This window comes from Carlito syrichta, unplaced genomic scaffold (genome assembly GCF_000164805.1).
Source record: "Carlito syrichta isolate Samal-C Ts95f unplaced genomic scaffold, Tarsius_syrichta-2.0.1 Scaffold305668, whole genome shotgun sequence".
Taxonomy (NCBI): Eukaryota; Metazoa; Chordata; class Mammalia; order Primates; family Tarsiidae; genus Carlito; species Carlito syrichta.
In genome coordinates this window covers 345,027-368,334 of record NW_007249764.1, presented here as the reverse complement: position 1 = coordinate 368,334, position 23,308 = coordinate 345,027, and the positions used below count along the sequence as shown (strand labels likewise).

Sequence of the window (23,308 nt, the reverse complement as noted above, 5' to 3'; positions counted from 1 at the left end):
AAAATCTTAGGAAATCAACAAACATAAAAGCTATTAGTACTTAAAAGTGAGCGTGCCAAAATCTCAGAATGCACTCCTGAATTTCAAGATGTGGTATAAATGTAGATAGATTAAGTAGAATAGGAAATCCAGAAATAGACCCTCACATACGAACAACTGATTTTCAACAAAGGTTGCAAAGTAATCCAATAAGAAAAGGATGGTCTTTGCAACAAATGGCACTGATATTCATATGCAAAAGTAAACCTCGGCCCTTACCTCAAGCTAGATACAAAAATTAACCTAAAGTTAATCATAGACCTAAGTGTAAAACCTAAAATTATGAAACATCTAGAACAAAACACAAGATGAAATCTTTGTGACTTTGGAAAGGCATATATTTCTCAGATAGGACACAAAGAACATAAGTCATAACAATTAATCAACTGGATTTTATCAAAACTTCAGACTTTTGCTCTTTAGTGTCATTGGTAAGAAAATACATAGCTGAAGCATAGACTGGAAGAAAATAATAGCAGGACACGTATCTGATAAATAATTTTGTATCCAGAATACATAAAGAACTTTTTTTTTTTTTTGAGTTGGAGTCTCACTCTGTCACCCAGACTGGAGTGTAGTGGCCGCTCCCGGCCACCGCTGCCTCGACCTGCTGGGCTCCGGCGATCCTTCCGCCTCAGCCTTCCAAGTAGCTGGAATTACAGGCATGCGCTACCACGCCCGGCTGATTTTTTTTTTTTTTTTAATTTATTGTAAAGATGAGGTCTCGCTGCCCAGGCGGGTCTCGAACCCGCGGGCTCAGGCAATTCACTCACCTCAGCCTCCCAAAGGCGCAGGATTACAGGCTGAGCCACCGAGCCCGGCTCATAAAGAACTTTTACAACTCAGTAACAAGAAGACGAACAACCCAATAATAAATAGGTAAAAGATTTAAAGAGTTACTTCACCAAAAATAAGATATTGATTGCAAATGAGCACTGAAAAGATGCTCAGTGTAACTAGTCATTGAATAAATTAAAATTAAAAACTCAGTGAGACGCATTACACATGTACTGGAAAGACTAAATACAAATAAACATAAAGCACATCTCCTACATTGCTGGTGGGAACACAGAATGGAAATTGCATGGTCTTTCTGGATTACAGTTCAACAGGCTCTAATAAACATACACTTACCATATAACTCAGTAACTCCATTTATGAAAATAAATGTCCTAATAAACACCTGGATGTGAATGCTTGTAGCAGCTTTATTCTTAATAGCCTCACACAGGATATGGCCCAAATTTTCACCAACTGGTGAATGGATGACTCATTGGCATCCATACAATATAATACTTTTCAGCAATATAAAGAAACAGACTACTGATACATGCAAGAACAAGGATGTTTCCCAAATGCATTATGTCAAGTGGAAGAAGCCAGATTCATTCTCAATGATTTATATGACATTCTATGACATTCTGGAAAAATGCAAAACTACAGAGACAGGGTGGGGGGAAAGCTTGACTACCCAGAAGCCCAAAGGAACTGTTTGCAGTAATGGTACTCTTCCATATTGAACATTCTCATGGTGTCATACCTCTTCAAACGGAACATCCTCAAAAGGGTGAATTTTATTGATATGATTTATGCCTCAATAAACTTGACTTTTCAAAAACCTCACAAATTCCATAAACTATGAAAAGAAATTTGTAATCCATGTAACTGGTAAAAGATTACTGTCTAAACTCTGAAATATAAAAGAATTCCTATATACTAATAAGAAAAAGTCAACCCTTTGGGTAAAAATACATACAAAAAATAATGAACAAGTATTTCCCTGCATAGGAAGAATAAAGAGTCAACAAACACATAAAAGAACTGCTTACTCTCTCTTAGAAATCAGGGAACTGCCCATTAAACCTTTGGTAAGATACTATTTCTTATCCATCATATTGGCTCAACGTGAAAAAAATGGATCATTTTAAGAATTAGTTGATAATATGGAGCACTGGAAACTTTCATCTACATCTCATGGGAGTATAACCTGGTATAACTATTTTGAAAAAGAATTTGTTATTATTTTGTAACGTTTATGCCTCTAATCATATCCCCTGCTGACATTCTTCTGACATGTGTGCCCAAAGACGTGTATAAAAGACATGCACAAAAAGTTTGTCAAAAGGACAGAAGGAAAGATCAAAATTTGCTTGAACCTAGGAGTTTGAGACCAGCCTGGGCAATCTAGCAAGACTTCATCTCTACAAAAAAAAAAAAAAAAGAAAAAAATTTAGCTGGGTGTCATGGCACATACCAGTAGTTCCAGCTACTGGTAGGTAGTAGTTCCGGTGGTAAGTTGTAATTGTGCCACTGCACTCCAGCTTGGGTGACAGACTGAGACCCTGACTCAAAACAAAAACCACAAACAAAAACAACGCTTATGGAATTAATGCAATTTACACGAATGAACTACAAGCATGTTCCATAAAATGAGTGAACTTAAAGCATTTGTTCGAATGAGAAAAAATCACGGAAATATATATAAAATAAGATTTTACAGAAATGAGGTTAAAAGAGCTCATCTCCCAGGCAGGACAGCACGATCATTTCTGAACATGAGCTCTGGAGACAGGTTGCCTGTATTTACATTCTGGCTTTCTATTTTCTAGTGTAACTTTCAAGTCCTTGTGCCGCATCCCCCTCGCTTGTGCAATGAGGATACTAGTGTGTATTAAGAAGCGCTAAAATCAAGTAGCACCTAGAAAGCATCAGTAAATGTTAGGCATCATTATCCTCTAATCCACTAGGGGGCGCCTCAGCAGCACCAGGGCAGCGGCGGGGCCCCATTGAGAGCAGCTTGGGACGGTGGTCACAGGGCCCAAGGTGACACCACTCTGAGTGCAGAAATCCCAGTTGTCACCGCAGAGGAGAGTGAACCACTCAGGACCTGTGGAAAAGGAAGCGAACCAGGATTCTGGAACCCCAGAGAAAATGTGGTTCAGAATCCCAGTTGACATTTTAAGCCAAATCCTTGATTGTTCTGAAGAAACAAGAACTATAAGAACAAAATCAGTGAATTCCACCTTTGTGCGAGATAAGAACGACACACAGTCCATTTCTGATTTCTTTTTCCCCCAGGCATGGATTTTCCAGCTGGCAGTCATTTCCCTGACCCCTTTCTTCTTTTCTCTTGGTTGATTGTTTATTGGCACCTTCCTCAAAGAATAGGACCAGAGGAAAAATATATGAAATGAAGGTCCAACTGAACCTTGCATCCAAGGGTTAGCAGTTATTAAACTCAAGTTGTGGTGTGGTGAGGCTGAATTGTCATTATGCTAAAATAATTATTGGAGAAGTGAGACTTCTTCAGGGAATCACAAGGTTGTCTATTTTATCAGGTTTCTCGTGGACTGCTTTGTAAAGTGTGATTACTGAATTGTCAGTTTAGTGAATAAAGTGACCTCTTATTTTGATATCCTTCGAGTTAATTATTATTACACAGGGTTGGCTGTTTTCCAATCATCAGTATAAGGCTAATCATCAGTATAAAAGAATGAAAACCGATAACCAAAGTGAACTGTAATCTCTTAATACATTAGGGACATTCCATATAGCTTTCGCTAGTATTTTTTCTTTTTTCTTTTTTTTTTTTTTTGAGACGGGGTCTCACTCTGTCTCCCAGGGTGTTGTACACTGGTGCCGTCATAGCTTATTGCAGCCTCAAACTCCTGGGCTCAAGCAATCCTTCCTCAGTCTCCCGAGTAGCTGGGACTACAGGTACACACCAACATACTCAGATAATTTTTAAGATTTTTATTTTGCAGTGACAGAGTCTCACTGTGTTGCCCAGGCTGGCTTCAAACTCCTGGCCTCAAGTAATTCTCTCACCTCAGCCACCCAAAGTGGTGGAATTACAGGTGTGAGTCACCCACACCTGGCTAGTTTTCACTAGTATTTTATCATAACTCTTTACATACAGAAAGCTATTATTATACTACTGCATGCCTTGTTTATTACTTACCCTCTTATTTCCACTTGAGCCACAGCAGTGATGTTGATTTGCAAACTCACAAGATTGCTGTCTGGATTATCCTTGTTGGAACTAAAACACAGTGACACATGATTTAAATATATATTCTCAGATATGTTACCACCATGCATGATCATGAAAAACATTCTGTATATCACAAGAGCAACACACATTGCCAACCTGATCATTCAGAGAACAATGGTATATTCATTCTATAAAATCATAACCATTTGTGCAGAGAAATGCTAAGATCCTGTCTGGTCAACAGTAACGTAACAACTTTCCATGAGGAGACACTATCTGGAAATACAATAGATATCTGAAGAGACTAACACTTTTTGTCTGTTTCAATGGCTAAGCCAAAAAGGATCGGACCTGAGTTCATTTTCCAGCTTCTATCTTGGATGAATTCCTTAACATCTCTGTGCATCATGTTCAAGGCCCATCAAATAGGAAGTGACAGCACAGTCAACTCCTGATTTTCCATGCTAATAAAGAGGAAGACTGGCATGAGTAACGCAGAGCAGCCCATAATCGAAACAGCATTTGCGTTTGATTCTGGAATGCATCCTATCATACATTGTTTTGGCAGCAACTTTATCTTCTTTATGGTTTATTTCTTGAGTGAATATTAAAGTAAGTGTACATTTGCTGCACATTCACAGGCTTACTGGGGCGAGGAGTGGTGAGCAAAGTGGAAGCCTGGCTGACGGCAAGAAGAGCAAGACCCAAGGAAGTTGGGCAGTTCATACACAGGCGATTAGGAGATGGCATAAAAGTTTGTGAAATTCATCAAGAGTCTCAAGATAGAACGTGTGTGTTTAATCATACCTCTCTGAATGGTGGCAATGTTGTTTTTAAGTCTGCTTTTTTTACCTCTCTCAAGCAAATGTGATTAGGTATGAAGCTTAGCTTTTAAAACATGCATGTGGTAAGTAGTCTATGGCATAAGGCAGACAAAACACCCCTCCCAAGAGGCTCAACCAGTGACAATTTTGGTGGCAACTGCCATCTTACTGTGCATTCATTGAAATCACCCCCAAATTAGGCAGCTTTTGGCAAACTGAGATGTGGTCCCATCACCACTAACAGTTCATGTTTATATCCAGGTCTTATTAAGAAGAGGCATTTTTTTCATCAACTCTCACAAGCTCTAATACTATGATTATGGTTCTGGGGTAGGTTCTGACTACCTTTTGAAACTTTCCAAGTGTGGGAGCTGGAAAGGATATGATACAATTCTGCTTTCAAAGGAGAAAGAGACAGAAGTGTTCCCAGAATGCTTTTGAGAAGACCTGGCTGATTGTATATACTGATAAGGTAACTTAAACAGCAAATACACATAAAAGCTATAAACAGGCAACCATCAGGCTCATTTCTTGGAACAGGGTATCACCACTAAGCTTGTGATTGAGTAGAGGGACTTGTTCACCAAAGGTCAAATCCCAGTTTCCAGGCCATTTTTATCATCACATCTGGGGAGGATCAGTCAATTAAAAAGTACGTTTTTTAAAAGGCAGGATTCCAACCACAAAGAAGTGATTAAGTAATTCTCCTTGTTACAGACACTGTTTCCAAATATATTCTGGCTAATTCTTTAGTTTGGAAATTTAAATACAGTAGTTCCACAGATTAACCTGACTTTATTCTATTTCTAGTTCACTACTGCTTTGCAGCAGTGGAAATTAGAATGATGAAAAACAATGTTTTATTTAAGTTATTGCATAATTCTATTGCATTTTGTTTCCAAGTGCTTTAAATAGCACCATTTTTCTTATCCACAATCTCCTGAAAATGTAAATAGGCGTCAAACACTGGAATCACCTTTGAATGAGTCTAATATGAAGTCTTTAGAAGCTTTTTTGAAATGCTGCGAGAGCTATGACAAACTCAGAGCCCAGACCTTCTGGTTGTCTCATCAAAATCATCCTCTGTCACACAGATTTGCCATGACACTTGCTACTACATACCAGTGGTGTCGAGAAAAATCTCCTGCTAAGAAGGGAACCAGGCTTGATATATAACTTAGACGCTTCCTTGACCTCTTTCCTGGAAGGAAAACTCCCTCACTAATACCGCTGATACATCCAAACAAGCAATCCATCACTGCCAAGGAAGCGGAGCTATTTATATTGTCAGTGCTAGTTCTACGCAAGGGATGGTGAATTTCCGCTATGGGACTCTACCCTGTGTCATACACCAAAGATAAGCATGTTTTCATTTTATTATTCTGACGCTATTTTCTTTCTCATTACTACTTCCTATTTTCTAACATTCCCTCTATGCTTTCTGTGGTCTTTGGAATGCCAGCAAAGACAACACAGTGTTCATTTCACTGTGCAACTTCAAGGTTATTTACAAAGACCTGCTTGTGAATGTGGGAACTGCAATCAGAGACCCGCTCTACAGAGGGAGAAAAGGGTTTACGTCATGTAACGCAAGGGCATGGAGAGACCATGTAATGCAAATATTTGGTAACAGGAAATATTTTAAGTTGGTTAATTTATAAAGCCCATTTCTCTTTTGGCTTCTATTTGTGGAAAAGGGCATTAAATGTGGGTAACTGTGGTCAATATATGGCTGCAAGAGTTTAGACTACAGAACATTTGGTTTAATTTATTTTTAGTTTAAACGCATTTAAAATGAATGCAAAACCACCCATCTGCATATGTATTTACATCTTTGGGGTCTGACAGCAAAGCGAGCAGATAAATGCTCACCTCTCAAATGTCCTAGTATTTGAGTTTTACTCAAACACTGTATTGTAAACACTTTTATCTCTATAATGCATGTTTTGGGAATTTGGGGCTTTATGTATATTCTAGTTCTTTCTGCATTTTTTTATTTTTGTATTTTTTAGGATAGTGTCAAAATACTTATGAGTGGAAATGGAAGACAACCATGACTCTTTTTTTTTTTTTTTAGATGAAAAGGGATATTTAAAATGTGACCATTTCTATTTTACATCAAATTCAGCTCTTCTTTACTGAAATCATTATTTAAATGATAATCTACAGGACTTATTTGGCGAAAGCATTTAGAACACTATCTAGTGTCTTTTTCTTCTTGAATGAACTATTTGCATCAATTCTCTTTTTTTGTAACCGCAACCAAGAATAAGAAAGAAATAGCAATGAATGTGCTCTACCCTGTCATACCAAACTTTTCTTTCCAATAAAAACTATGTATTTTGTAAGAGATGTATCTTTCCCCAAGTGACACAAAGCTTCATGCCACTGCAGGATCAATGACAGACTGATGGAGCGACATGGAAACTTCAGGCTGCTGTCTGGAGTGATGGTGGTCCTTCATTATGGTGTGTTCTATTTTGTTGTTGTTTTTTGTTAAGAAACTTAGAAATAAACAGAAGATTTCAAAAATGAAGATATTTAGGATGACCTGAACCTTTTAGGAAATATATTTTTGTAGCTACAAAGAAGTGATTTAATACCCTTTTGGGGCCAGGCTTGGTGGCTCAGCCCGTAATCCCAGCAATTTGGGAGGCTGAGGTGAGTGGATTGCCTGAGCCCATGGGTTGGAGATCAGCCCGGGCAACTTGACAAGACCTCGTCTCTACAATTAAAAAAAAAAATAGCCAGGTATGGTAGCGTGCACCTGTAGTTCTGGCTACTTGGAAGGCTGGGGCAGAAGGATCACTTAAATCCAGCAGGTTGACACTGAGGTGGCCGTGAATGTGCCACTGCATTCCAGCCTGGGCGACAGAGTGAGACTCCAACTCAGTAATAATAATAATAATAACCTTGGTAAAATGAAGGCATATTCCAGAAGAATTCATTCCATCTATATCTCATCACTAACTTGGATAAAATTTTTTATTTTTTATTTTTTGAGTTGGAGTCTCACTCTGTCGCCCAGACTGGAGTGCAGTGGCCGCTCCCGGCCACCGCAGCCTCGACCTGCTGGGCTCTGGCGATTCTTCCGCCTCAGCCTTCCAAGCAGCTGGAACTACAGGCGCACACTACCACAACCGGCTAATTTTAAAAAATTTATTGTAGAGATGAGGTCTCGCCAAGTTGCTCAGGCGGGCTCAGGCAATCCACTCACCTGCGGGCTCAGGCAATCCACTCACCTCAGCCTCCCAAAGGCGCGGGATTACAGGCTGAGCCACCGAGCCCGGCTTGGATAAAATCTTTAAAGCCTAAGATTCAGCAGAAAATAAGTTAAATTCAAAAAAGACTTCACTAAGGTCAGAAAAGAACACCTAAAGTAAGTTGGAAAACCTTCCTCTCTAGAAATCTATCACTAAGTTTGGGGTAGAAGTGTGGTTTGAAACACAGGTTATAGATTTTAAAAATCTACTTCATTCTTATGGAGTATATATATTTTAAAATCTTAAACCTCTCATTGAAGTAGCTATTAGAAAGTAATTTGTTGCACAGAGACATTATTCTGAAAGTTATTATGCTCTAATAACAGTTTCTTACAAGATATTAAGGTAAATTTAGAGATCAGCCACGGTGCACACTATTTGAGAACCAAATTGTGTTACTGACTTTCTAGTCATTTGAATAGTGCCAGGGTTCAGCATACTGGTACTAAAGTATAAGCCACTGTGGAAGGTGTGCCTGTCCTGTTTCTATCAGTGTTTTTCAAACTTTATAACCTCAGACCACAAAAGACATTTACATCTCACGGAGCATCTTACTATACATGAGTAGTACTAATATAGTATATATTATTTTCTATTCAATTTCCTTTTCTCTTAATATGGATCTCAAGTCATTAAACTGATTCTATTACCAGCGAATGGGCTGAAATCCACATCTGGGATGCTTCACCACGCATGTCACACTACTCTATGCGTTTTGCTGTTCATGAAATATTTTCAGCCACAAGGGAGCAAATAGACGGTGAGAATAGATGGTGAGAGGGTCAAGTCACAGTTGAATCCTCAAACAGAGTCATCCTTAGAAAAGGGAAGCAGCTACCTACATGGCTCAGCTCATTGTTGCTAGAGAAAAGCCCCGTCCTCAAAATATACTAACTTAACTGCATCTGGACGTAGTGCTCAAGAATAAGACCATCAGAGACTCACTCATTCTTGAAACTTTAGTGAACTTCAAGATTACAAATGCAAAAATGTATGCTTTTTTTTTTTTGTGCAGAGGTTTTATTCTCTGGGATTAGCTGACACCCAGATGAGATCATGGGAGTGTGGTGTGGGAGGACACATACCTTGCAATGAGGAAAAGCAGTGGTGAAGTAGGTGGGAGGGTGCCCAAGAAAAAATTCTACTGTCTCATAACTTGGCCTACCTAATGCAATCAATCTCTTTTTCAAAATCCTAAAGTATTGAAAAAAACAAATAATTGAGAAAAACAAAGAAGAAAAGCAGAGGGAAGGGACCTTGACAAGTGGCAACGTTTCACTCTGGATCTCTTACTATTGCGTGCTGTCATTCATGTAGGTATTTAAAGGTCTAACCTTCTGATTTGGAGATCGAAGTTGATGCTCATGTTTGTTTTCTCGAGACGTGGAACTGCAAATCGAAGGCCTAGAGAATACTAAAAATAAAATAAGAGAAAATCACACAGGACACAAGTTATTACATGGGAGGGACCTTATAGACAGCATAAAAATCTTTTCCAAGTCATCCCTGCAAAACTCCACCCTTGATCACCTTAATTGTCCTTTTTCCTGCTTCTACCCTGGGTGGCTGAGAACCCAGAGGAAGTCATGCAATGACACTGCAGGGCCCAGAAGATTCAGGTCACACTATACAAATTAGTTCTCTCTCTCCATTTAGTTCTGTACTGCCTCTTCTCCTGCCACCTTCTTTATACGCTAAACTGAAAACAACCCAAATATATGAGAATAAATTGATTTAGAAAACAATGATGCTTCTGTTGGGTGGACATTTATGCGGTCATTGAAATTATAGCTGTGAAGTCAATGCAAAGATATGGAAAATGCTTCTATGTAATAATGATCAATGAAGAATTAAAGTTACAATGATCTATGTGCGATGTGTTTCAGCTATGGTTTTAAAAGGCTATAAATGGAAACATTGCTGTACAGGAGTGGGGATGTATTATAGGAAAATATTTCAGAATAATATACAATCATTATGTTGAGGTTGTGGCTACACAGACTGTTGTTTCCTCCTTTATTTTCCAAGTTTTTAAAAGTGCTGTTAGTATTTGTGTAATTCAGAAATAGATTTAAAAAGGAGAAAAATAAATCCAATGATAATATAAACAAGGAAGCAAAAGTAATAGCGCACACACATAGGATTATACCATATACTCTTCCAAGCACTGTGCTATGCTTTACATGCTTCAACTTGCATCATTACGATGACCACTCAGAGGAAGGTATTATTATTGTTGACATTATACAACTGACAACAACCTGAGGATTAAAGAGATTAAGTGCCTTGCTCCAGGTGCAGAGCAAATGAACAGCAGAGTTGGAATTTAAATCCCTGAAGCTGATTCTAGAATCTGTTATCATAGCCACTCCAGCATCATGTCAATATGAATCAATGATAATACGAACTAGTGATAAATGGTCACTTTTTTCATAAATCATTAGAAGCCGTCTGCAGCCCATACTGGAGGTGCTATGAGCCATGTACTATCCTAGTGGCTTTAAAAATGTCATATCGAGAAATGCAAATTAAAACTACACTAAGATACCACCTAACTCCTGTCAGAAAGGCTATCATCAATAACTCAAAAAACAACAGATGCTGGAGAGGATATGGAGAAAAGGGAACACTTCTACACTATTGGTGGGAAGGTAAACTAGTGCAGCCTCTGTGGGAAACAGTGGGGCAATTCCTAAAAGATCTAAAAAGCGACCTTCTATACGATCTTGCTATCCCCCTCCTGGGAATATACCTGGAGGAACTCAAATCACTCTATGAAAAAGATACCTGCACATATATGCTTATTGCAGCATTGTTCATAATAGCAAGAACATGGAACCAACTGTGCTGCCCATCAAAAGAGGACTGGATAAAACTAATGTGGTACATATACATGATGAAATATCATGCAGCCATAAAGAAGAACAAAATCATGAACTTCACAACAACCGGGATAAACTTACGAGTCTATAATACTGAGTGATTTTCACTGAAACAAAGAACTGAGTATCACAGGTTCTCACTCATAAGCGGACCTTGAACAACTATCGTAATACTATAAGAAAGGGATTGGGAGTAGTGGGAAACTGCCAGGGGAGGGTGGGGCAAGATTGACAGTCATGGGAATCTGCCTGGAGAAGTGGGTGCACACCTCAACAACAAGGGTACTAGCGTAATAAACATTTGTCTACCTAACCCTGAATTGTACCCTACATTTTTAAAATAAAAAAATTAAAAGTTAAAAAAAAAGTTGTATCATTGTATTGCTCCCACATTCCTACAAGTAGGTATTTTCTCATTTCAAGGTGACTTGCTCAAGGTATTGCAGCTGATAATAGGCACTACTGGTCTTTATACCCAAGTGTGTCTTAATTATGAAGCATGCATATCCTTATGTCCCAGGAGTGATGAATTTTTTTTATAATTTCAAATGGGCAATTTTTGATCAGGCCTCTTCATATGCTCTTCTCTCTTCTGTAGAAGTCCTTTAGCTTTTTTTTTTTTTTTTTTTTTGCTTGCTTGCTTTTTCTGTTTGAAGAACTCCTACTAATGCCTCAAAGCTCTGGACAAGAGATATCTCCTGCAACACATCCTCTGATCCCACAGGCAGAATTTTTCTCCGTCTCCTTTCTTACTTGGCTTTCACCTAAACTATGATACTGCTAATTTTGAGTTTCTTATTGAATGTAGATTGTGTGTGTGTGTGTGTGTGTGTGTGTATTTGAGTTGGAGTCTCACTCTGTCACCCAGACTGGAGTGCAGTGGCACACTCAAGGCCACTGCAGCCTTGACCTGCTGGACTCAGGCGATCCTCCTGCTTCAGCCTTCCAAGTAGCTGAAACTATAGGTGTGTGCTACCATGCTTGGCTTATTTTTTGATTTATTGTAGAGCTGAGGTATTACCAAGTTGCCCAGGCTGCTCTCGAACCCCTGGGCTTAGGCAATCCTCTCGCCTCCACCTTCCAAAGAGCTGGGATTACAGGCTTGAGCCACTGTTCCCAGCCTGGATTGTATATTTTAATCTTTCTATTGTCAGACTCTAGTTTAGTGCCAGGCATGTAGAAGTGTGCAATAAAAATTGCCTGAAAAACGATGAGAGTGCATCCTTGCTGCTCCCCTCCAGTGATGGGAATCCAGCTATGTTGTCATGGAGACTGCCCACTGTTGGTCTTCATTGTAGAGCAGACCACCATGGGGTGAAGACACAATGAAGGCATCACAATTTAATACTGGCAAGAGGCGCACCTGTCCTTAGCCAGTACCAAACGCCAGATCTCTTGGTGTTGATTCTAAATGGCTTTTGTTGACTCTACCATTTTTTTTCATTTTCCTGCTTCAGAAAATTTGCAAGTTTCTATTAGTAGCATATGGCTATATTACGAATATTACTATAGATACTCTATAAAATGATCTCACTATCTAAAAATCCAAAATAAAACTTCTAAATTCTATCTTGAATATTTTGTTAAGTTAAAACAAACAAACAAAAAAATCACTTGAAAACTATTTTTAAAAAAAGATATTGGGGTGGGAATAAATATTCTTGGCAGTTTATGATTTCTTAAATATTTAGAACTGTTTTTATTGTTGGAATTTTACCTCCATCTACTGAGAGCATTATTTTTAAAGCATAAAATGAAGAAGTAAATAAATCAAAGTGTTTTATAATAAAACAGAATGCAATAAAATTTGATGTGTTTAAGGGCATTATAGGTGGAGATAAGAAAGCTATTAGGTTTCTTCTACTATAGACTTCAGAGATAAATGAATATAAACAATTTACTTCTCTGACTTCCAAAGAGTATTTGTCAGTAAAAGAGATTCACATCCTTTCACATAAACACATTTGTGGCTAATACTACACTGCCATTTTCCCTCCACCTTTAATGACATTGGTGGGCAGTTTTTATTCCAAGATTATCCTTAGTTAGATCCTAGATGATTTCTGGTCTAGATGTAACCGTTTTAATACTAAGAAAGGAATGTGTGACTGGTCATCTACAGATGCTAACACTGCTGCTACCACATCAATTCATCTATTTGCCTTTGGCCCCAGGTAAAATTCTTCCTATCAAAATAGATGAGTGAGTTCTTGAAAACTAGCAAAAGGATTTATTAGCTTCTAGATCAAAAGATTATATTGAAAATGCTCTCATGGGTCAGCTTAGACATCCCATTGTATCTGTCACGGCTTCACTTGTCTCATCTGTTATTCATTTTTTTTTTTTTTTTTTTGGGTTGGAGTCTCACTCTGTTACCCAGACTGGAGTGCAGTGGCCGCTCCCGGCCACCGCAGCCTCGACCTGCTGGGCTCCGGAGATCCTTCCGCCTCAGCCTTCTGAGTAGCTGGAACTACAGGTGCACACTACCACACCCGACTAATTTTTTGATTTATTGTAGAGATGAGGTCTCACCAAGTTGTCCAGGTGGGTCTCGAACCTGTGGGCTCAGGCAATCCACTCACCTCAGCCCCCCAAAGGCGCGGGATGACAGGCTGAGCCACCGAGCCCGGTTCATTAGTTTTTATCCAAGTACTTTTCACAACTTTGCACACTGGATTGAACATGAGCTTTGTGGTCAGGCCTGGCTGGATGCTGGTTCGGATTTCCATCATCTGTGTCACTTGGTGGGCAATTCATTTGACTTCTCTGAGCCTTGGTTTCCTCGTCCATAAAACAGGGGAACTACTTGACTCACAGGGTTGTTTTGAAAATTCAATAGAATAACACAAAAGAGCCTAACCCTCACCCCAATCATGGGTTTATAACACAGAGGTCATCAATCTATGGTAATGAATAATAATCTGTTATAGTCATTTGCTTCCCATTTAAATATTTATTTATTTTTAACCCAAGAAATTTATTTACAAATAAATTTATTTATTTGTAACCCGATTACAATTTAGCACATTTTTAATACCTAAGATCAATATGTTATAGTGTAAAAGAACAAACATATTAATCTAGTATGATATCCTAAAGTATAAATTAGGAATAGATATTACTTGAGAAGAAATTTCAAATGCTCAAGTAAATGTGTGAAACATTGAGCTAAAAGATTTATTGGAAGACATATCAGCACCTTTAAAATGCACATGCATACCTGTATCTCCCAGAGAAGAACACCATACTCAGCAATGGCTACAGAATTCCCTTTTAAAGGCTTATCTTAAGGAACTAGCACTCTTTGGAATACACCTTAGGATGTGGTTTTCATAAAAATTTATGTAATGTAACTTCACAAAATTTTTTCAAATAGAACATTTCATCAGTAATTACAAACATCTCATTTTAAATCAAGCAATATGTATGCTCTATTTATGTAAGAGTTAATTATTGGTACTTTCAGATTCCAGAAATTTTTCTGATTTGTGACTTTGTAACTGATACTGTAATATTTATTGTAAGAAGTTAGCATGGGCATATTAAACTGTAATTGCGTAAAATAAATTTATTGTCTATAATAAATGGAAAAGCTTTTAAACCTAGAAACGAAGGAGGAGGAGGAGGAGGAAAACAAAGAACTCCTATTTTTTTCACAAGATTGTTGGAGATCACTATTAACCTTTTTTCCTTGCTATAAAACTGCAAGTAACTTTCTGTACAATTCTTCAAGTAATACAGTGAAAAACATAGACTTGATATGACTGATCTAAAAAATTGGATTATGATAATGATAATATTTTTAATATGAAAATACTGTGGATGATACTCATATAGGAGGTATAATAAAAATAAAAGTTAATTTAATTGTCTGCTAAAACCTTTCCTTTAGCTTATTTTTAAAGTTTTTTATTTACATTGTATTTCTTTTTTAATTCAAATAATTCAAGTGTAGTAAAATAGAAAGAAAAAGTACTTGAAACATATCTGTAGTAAAAGAAAGCCTTTATAGATTTGTTGCAACTAAAAGATACATGAAAGTAATGTCTAAGGAGAGAGCCTAAAAGCGCACATCTTTCTGAGTGTTTAACCTGAGATTATTCACTCTGTGTACGTTGAAACGCTAAATCCCACTACCCTGGGAATTTCCTGTCTTATTTGTTTTAGTTTCTGTGTGCTGAGTTGCTGAGTGCTAACTGGGGAACTTTCCATTAGTTCTCTGGAAAATTTGGTTAGAAGAAAATCAGTTAGTACTTCTGGCTTTCTCTTACATTTGTTCCAGCCACCATGGGGTTCCCAAGGTCACACACCACCATCCTGGTTACATTTTCCATCTTGTACTCACAGCTCAGTGGGCGAAAGCCCTACAACAGGAAAGAACACCAATACCAAGTTCAGGGGCAGAGTAAATTACATCCTGTCACAAAAGCAGTGCTGGGGGCCTGGGGTGATTTCAAACACCTGTGTGTGTAACTATGCACAAAACTCAATTTGTGACAATTAACTCTGAAAAGAAATTTCAGAGAAAAAAGTTCAAAGTTAAACTTTAGAAAGACATGGGTTGGTAAATGAATTTATTGTGTTTCATTGAGGAAGAGAATGTATAATATAGCATTTATAAGAATATTTTAGACATTATTTTCTCCAATGTTAATGTTAAACTCAGGGCAGGAAGATCATAAATACTTGAACATGAGTAAATAGATTTATTCCTTTGGTTAGTCTTGCAAAAACAAAATGATAGTAATATGTATAGATTTATTCCAAGACTTGATTGCAAGCGAATTACCTTGAACTCAAATTTCTACATGCCACGGTCCTATATTGAGATTATACAATCAGTTTTGTTCAATCCTTCAACTATTTAAGATGCAAAGAGAACACCTTTATGTTTAACCGATCTCCTTCCTTCCCCCTCTATCTTATTCTGATGAGAGTTTATAGAAACTCAAGTTTGAAGAGGTGCTTGGAACAATATGCTGGATAAAATCTCAAGGCTGAGCAGATGAGAGAGGAAAGCAGAAATCTTTGAATTGCTGCCATCTGCTCCCAGTCCTGCCCATTGTCCTGATGCTACCCTCAGCTGCCTAGAAATCTACCCCCATTCTCCGCCCTGATTCTCCTATCATGCTCCAGAGGGCCCTACGGCCATGCTTTGCATGGTGATAGCTACTTATGATCAGCTGTTATTTCACTGTAATTTGCTACGTGTCATCAACATGTCACCTGTCACCCTCAGTCCCAAAAAGAAACTTGCACTGAGGAGATTCACAGAGAAACAGCTTTTGGGGAATTTCTATCCCTGTGATAGGTTTATGGAAGAGGCATCCCAAGATGATGACCATGTTATCCATCTGTCAGCTCTATTGAATTTTATGTGAAAGTGAGGAGAATTTTTCAAGTAAGAGTTTCAGAAATGATTCTCCATTCCTTTCTTTCTACCTTATTAACAAAAGTCCAAATCCAAAACCAAAGCAAAGGAAAACCAAACAAATCCCAGGCATCTAGCTAAAGAATTCTGGAGGTAAATCACACACTCTAAGCTTTAGGAAAGCAGAGGTTTTTGCATCTGTTCTAATCCCAGTCCCTAGAGCAGTCTTGGACACAACGTAATTGATGATGTCAGGAGATGGAGAAGCAGCTCACATTCTTGTCTGAAGAGGAACCTACATTGAAATCAACAGGAATGCAACTAACCATAAAATCTGCCTCCAGACTGGGCGCAGTGGCTCAAGCCTTTAATCCCAGTACTTTGGGAGGCTGAGGAGAGGATTGCTTGAGTCCAAGAGTTCAAGACCAGCTTGGGAAACTTTGTGAGATCTCGTCTCTACAATAAAACAAAAAATTAGCCAGGCCTGGTGGCGCATGCCTGTAGTTCCAGCTACTTGGAAGGCTGAGGTGGAAAGATCGCCTGATTTCAGCAGTTCAAGGCTACAGTGGCCATGAGCGTGCCACTGCACTCCAGCCTAGGCAGCAGAGTGAGACTTCAACTCAAAAAAAAAAAATAAAAAATCTGCCTCCAAGATTCACCCAGGAAAACACACTGAAAGTTCTGTTCTAGCCGGGTTCGGTGGCTCAGCCTGTAATCCCGCGCCTTTGGGAGGCTGAGGTGAATGGATTGCCTGAGCCCGTGGGTTCGAGACCTGCCTGGGCAACTTGGTGAGACCTGATCTCTACAAAAAAATCGAAAAAAGAAAAAAAAAATTAGCTGGGCGTGGTAGCGCGTACCTGTAGTTTCAGCTACTTGGAAGGCTGAGGCGGAAGGATCGCTGGAGCCCAGCAGGCGAGGCTGCTGGCCACTGCACTCCAGTCTGGGCGACAGAGTGAGACTCCAACTCAAAAAAAATAAAAAATAAAAATAAACAAAAATAAAAAAAATTAAAAAAAAGAAAGTTCTGTTCTACTTAATGAGAAAGGAGTGAATCACTGATGAATACATTCTCTCTCCAAATACCCTGAATGACATGTTATTTATGTTGAAGGAGCTGAGACACATATTTTCAAAAAATGGGCATTATTCTTTCTTCTCAAAGATACGTTTAGTATGGATCCAACTTCTTAAAGATCCATAACTGGTCATAGTGGCTCACACCTGTAATCTCAGCACTTTGGTAGGCTGAGGAGAAAAGATGGCTTGAGCTCAGGAGTTTGAGACCTGCCAGTACAACACAGAGAGACCCTGTCTATAGAAAAGAAAAAAGAAAAAAAGAAAAGAAAAAGCTGAGGCGTGGTGGTGGATGCCTGTAGTCCCAGCTACTCAGGAGGCTGAGGTGGGAGGATCACTTTGAGTCCAGGAGTTCGAGGCTGCAGTGAGCTAAGATTACACCACTGCAGTCCAGTCTATGCAATAGAACAAAACTCTGTTTTAGAATAAAAATATACTAAGGATCTATAACTAACCCTAATTGTACAGAGCTATTTTGTGTTGGGATTAGTAACTTAATCATGAAGACAGAAAAAAAGAACCCAGCAAAAGCTTTCAAAAATGCCCACGTGCCCTTGGATATAAATCAAGGATTTTGTTTCTACAGTAAATATTCTTATCTTACATAAAGGTTAAAAGTTATATGTACATTTTTCCCAGCTTTCTAGAAATAGTTCTTTGACATCAATCAAAGATCTTTTCTCCCTCTCACATCCCCTCCACCTCTTTTCTTTTTTTAACCATTATTTCCTTTCTCCAAAGAGAGAAACAATGACTGTTTTTCTAGATATTTCTGGATTATTTTCCTCAGTGGTTTCAGGGACATTCTTGTTCCAATCCATTTGTAGTTGTTAGAGTATTATTCATTCACTAAAAATATTAACTGTAAATCTGCTATTTGCCAGGCTCTGATAAGTAAGACCCCCTTGTCCTCTCTTAATTTTTAATTATTATGACAATTATAACAAAAATTATAAGGAATTGTAACAAGCAATAGAAGCACACAATTACTAGAGTCTGGTAAATTTTATGATAGAAATAAATAGTGACCAAGGAAGAAATGTACATAGATTCAAGCAATCAGAGAAGGCATCCTGGAGGAGGTAGTATATAAGTTGATAGGGGCACTGCAAGTCAGTGGCTGAGAACAGGGCCATGGACCTAACAGCTGCGGTTTGAATCTTGTTTCTGCTACCTAATAGCCATATAACCTTGGGTGTGTTACTTTGTTTCTTCTTTTTCATAAGATGGTGATCATGAGAGCAGTTTAAATAAATTAAATACATGCCCAAACTCAGAGCAGTACCCAGCTCATCGTAATTGTTCAATAAATGTTAGCAGTCTCAATTATTATTAAGCCTCAATTACTATGGTCTCAATTATTATTTGAAGGATGAGTAGAAAACGGTAAGATAGTCTGGGCACGGTAGTTCACACCTGTAATCCCAGCACTTTGGGAGGCTGAGACAGGAGATTTGCTTGAGCCCAGGAGTTCAAGACCAGCCTGGGCAACATAGTGAGACCTCATCTCCACAAAAATTAAAATAAAAAATTAGCTAAGTGTGGTGGCACACACCTGTTGTCCCAGCTACTGGGGAGGCTGAGGGAAGGATTGCCTAAACCTAGGATGTCGAGGCTGTGGTGAGTCACGATCATGCCACTGTACTCCAGCCGGGGCAACAGAGTGAGACCCTGATTCAAAGAAAGAAAAGAAGAGAAAAGAAAAAGAAAAAGATAGATAAAGAGGGAGTAGGGTTAGTGTTTCAGGGAGAAGCAAGAGCCGGAACAAGCTCTCTGTGACAAGAGCAGATGGCATTGCAGGAACTGAGGAGAATTTAATTTAGGGTATAGGAGTAAAGAGTCTACACCTAGCCATGAGGTTGAAGAAATGAGCAGGAATGATACAATTAAGGGCCACATATGTCATCCGAAGTGTTTGCATCCTATCCCAAAAGCAACGGGGAGCTAGTGAGCGTTTTAAGCAAGATAGGGCATGCTCAGATCTGCATTTTGGAAAGCTGGGGTTCTCTGCAAGGAAGAGACTAGAGGTAGGTTGCTGGTGAGATGAACTGGGAGACTGTTGCAGTCATTTGGACAAAAGATCACGCCAGTCTGGATGAGGGTGATAGCGGCAGTTGAAGGATACGGACAAGAGGCTGAGGACCCATTTTAGGTTTTAGAAACCAGGGATGCTGATGCCTTCCTCAGAGATGGAAGATGCAGGGGAGTAAGAGCATGAGTAGGGAAGACCCAAAGTCTAGCTACACACGTGCTGAGGGTGAGGCGGCTGGGAAAGACTGAAGTGGAGATGAGTAAGAGATCCCTAGATCAGCCAAATTCATAGAGACAGAAAGTTATAGAGTTGCAGTTTGGGATGATAAAAAGTTCTGGAGATGGTTCATGGTGATGGTTGCACAACAATGTGAGCAAATGAGACTGAAACATACACTTAAAATTGTTAAAATGATTCATTTGATGTTACATGTATCTTACTAAAGTAATAACAATGATGGTGAGGATAACAAAGATAAAGGCTTTATTTCTAGAGAAATTTAGGAGGAAGGTCACCAAAGGGAAATAGGAAGGCTGGCTCAGTTAAGGTTTTTAGAGAAAGAAATGATCAGAATCTCCATTATCTACAAAGATGAATGTTTTCAACAGCAAAACTTACAATCAGATCATTTCCAATACTTTTCCCCTTGAAAAATATTATTTAAAAAAACTTGAACTGAGTTTAAATAAAAAGGTACAAAAACCTCAGACTTCTTGAAAACAAAGAAAATTAGACTGTGGCTTAGCTACATAAAATTCAAAGACTGGGCTAAGCCTTTGCCCAAGGGAAATTGATGGAGAAAAAAATTGTGGAGAGCTCATTTGCGATTACGGATAAAGTCCTTTGTAACATTTACAGCCAAAGATAGGATGATAAGTACTCTCTCAGGCCTTCATATAACAAAGTGGACAGTAAACTGATGTTTTGCTGAAAGAACATTTTAGAATAGATGCTTTAGCCAGGCTCGGTGGCTCAGCCTGTAATCCTGCACCTTTGGGAGGCTGAGGTGAGTGGATTGCCTGAGCCTGCGGGTTCGAGACCCACCTAGGCAACTTGGCGAGACCTCATCTCTACAATAAATCAAAATGAGCCAGGTGTGGCAGCACGCACCTGTAGTTCCAACTACTCAGAAGGCTGAGGTGGAAGGATCGCCGGAGCCCAGCAGGCCGAGGCTGCGGTGGCCGGGAGTGGCCACTGCACTCCAGTCTGGGTGACAGAGTGAGACTCCAACTCAAAAAAAAAAAAAAAAAAAAAAAAAAAAATATATATATATATATATATATATAATAGATGCTTTGTTGAACAAAGTCAGGGGTGCAGTGACAAGGAGGCAATTGAAATAAAAATACAAGTGGCATCCTGGAACACTTCAAGAAATAACAAACGAGCTACATTTTTGTTTTTGTTTTTTGTGTTATTTGCATGTAAGTATTTCTAGGTGATATTTTTCTTTTTCTTTTTTTTTTTTGCTTGTAGTGATTTCATTATGAGATGATTTTTTAAAATTCAGAATGGTTATTAAACACCATCCTTATAAGTCGTGTATAAGTGTTCCATTTATTATTTTTTAAAGAAAAAAATAGAAGTGACTTTATGATAGAGAAATATGAAGAGGAAAAACAATTAGAAAAAAATGGGATGATTATAAGCCATTCACTGGAGACATTAGGGTTTATTTTGACTTTCCTGGTTGAAATAAGAGGGAAATAAAAGTAGACTGAAGAGTTGTAAGCACTCTTGAAAAGAAGTGGATTGATTTTTTCCTCTATATCCAACCTCACTGCTATCATGAAAGGCTTGGGAATGTTTTTGGACTATTTTTTAAAAAATTAAATAACTTTATGGAGATATGATTGACATACAAAAAGCAGTATATATTTAACATATACAGTTTAATGAGTTTAAAGGCAATTTTCCAATAAATTTCTTCAACAAAAAATCATAGTGATTTTAAATGATTGTCAGTTACTTGATTGTTACTCATCTGGGTGCTTTTTTTTTCCCCTAAGTTGACGATTCAACTAAAAATCCATGAGACTTGAAGTGTGAATAAAGAATTACATTTCCTAAGTTTTTAAAATATCAACATCACAACAGTTTGTTAACATGTCTTTGAGGAATTACTTATTATTACATTATTCAATCATTAAAATGTGTGAGGTCCTCAAAGGAGGCAGAATTTGGAAACAAGTAGACCTTTAAGACATTTTACTTAAATGAACAAATCCATCAGCAAGTATTTTTTTTTTTTAAGTAGGATTTATTGAGAGGCCCGAAAAGCTCCCACAATGGGAGGAAACTCGAAGAGTTTACCCCATCAGCAAGTATTTAAGGAATACCTATGATGCATCTAATCCTATGAAACAAATGTGATCCTTGGTCTCTACTCTTAATTGTTAGTCTGCATAGTTCTGATAATGAGGAACTTGTTCTGTTATTCTATAACGTGTTTAGAATAGTTTTCTAGACCAAATGATTATAAACACTCTGAATCTGCAGATACTTCAAATGGGAAAATTCATGTTCTGATCATGAAAGGAAAGACTATAGATACTATAGATAGCACTGTTGTCATTTTAATAAACAGTGACATTGAGGACCGGCAAATGAGGAAGACCAGGCTTTTCCTGGTCACAATTATGACAAGGTGGGCCAAGAAGAAAGAAAAATGAACTTGTTTCCCTTCCAGTGCCTGTCCGGGCATTATCAGTGCTCAGCAAGGACTGGCTGGACTGTCTTCCCTAACCAATAATGAAAACCAGGCTTCCTGCCACCTGCTTGAACCTCAGTAAATACTCAACACAAGGCTAGGAAAGCCAGTGAGGATGGAAGGTAGCCTGGGAACTTAGCTGACTGATCATATTGGTAAGCTTCTTTCTTCCTTGCCTTCTTCTCTCAATCTTTGACCAGTTTATCTTTATACTGTGGTAAAGAAAAACAATACCGTGTAAGCCCATGCCCCTTCCCAGCTCATTGCTATAATGATTTAACAAAGTAAGGTACCATTTTGCTATCTTTTATTTAGGAAGAAACTCTCAGCTACGAAGGCCCTACTTAACCCTTACTTGACTTCGAAAATATACCTAGCTCTTTACTTCAAATAATCTGTAGGCATTACCTTGTTGTTCCGTTCAATCCCAACATAATCTGCCTCTTCTGGAATCATTACAAAGAGTTCAGCTTCATAGGCTCCTTCCCCTTCATTTCTTGCATTTATTATGAGCATAAGGTGATTCTCATCTCCAATGATTACCTGATGCTTATCTCTAAAAAGGCAGTTTAAAAAGAACTATTAGGCACTCTACTTCTCTGACTTTGTGGATATTTTATTTAAAGATGTATCTAGAAGGAAAGGAAGGAAAATGGCACATGCAAGATCCAGACCAAAAAAAAGAAGATGAAACATTATGAAGAGATAATGGGAAGAGTTAAGAGAACCATCTCTCGATAAGAAGGGCAGAAAAACACCCAGTGGTGTGCTGGGAAATGTTTAACATCCAGTTCTTAAAAAAAAAAAAAAGTATTGATTGATAGTATTTTCAGATTCCATTGGTGAATGGTGTACACTCACCCACTATATGTCAATTTCAAGCTACCAACATGCTTAACAATCAACTAGCAAAATTCCTGCAAATTTAACATTTGGTTTTACAAGCCAGGATGAGGCAGCTTCAGCACATCACTGAAAACATACACTAGGAGAAAATGAGTGACAGAAAGAAAGAAAAAAAGAAAGATGGCTTAGAAAGTATGAGGGGGAGATTAATGCAAAGTAGACAATAAGAGAGAAGTAGGCAGGTAAAACAAGATCTTAACTAGCCGAGAGAAA

At 38.3% G+C, this 23,308-nt stretch overlaps 1 protein-coding gene across 1 annotated transcript in view; it reads right to left on the bottom strand.

The window, feature by feature from the left end:
* ITGA8 (integrin subunit alpha 8) overlaps positions 1–23,308 on the bottom strand; it is a gene marked incomplete at its 5' end in the record, with an annotated part of 204,220 nt that overhangs the window by 56,369 nt on the left and 124,543 nt on the right. The window contains 4 exons of the mRNA XM_021714558.1: positions 4,001–4,081; positions 9,455–9,534; positions 15,274–15,366; positions 22,598–22,745. Coding sequence (XP_021570233.1) covers positions 4,001–4,081; positions 9,455–9,534; positions 15,274–15,366; positions 22,598–22,745 — 402 coding nt within the window. The remainder of the gene's footprint in view (positions 1–4,000; positions 4,082–9,454; positions 9,535–15,273; positions 15,367–22,597; positions 22,746–23,308) is intronic.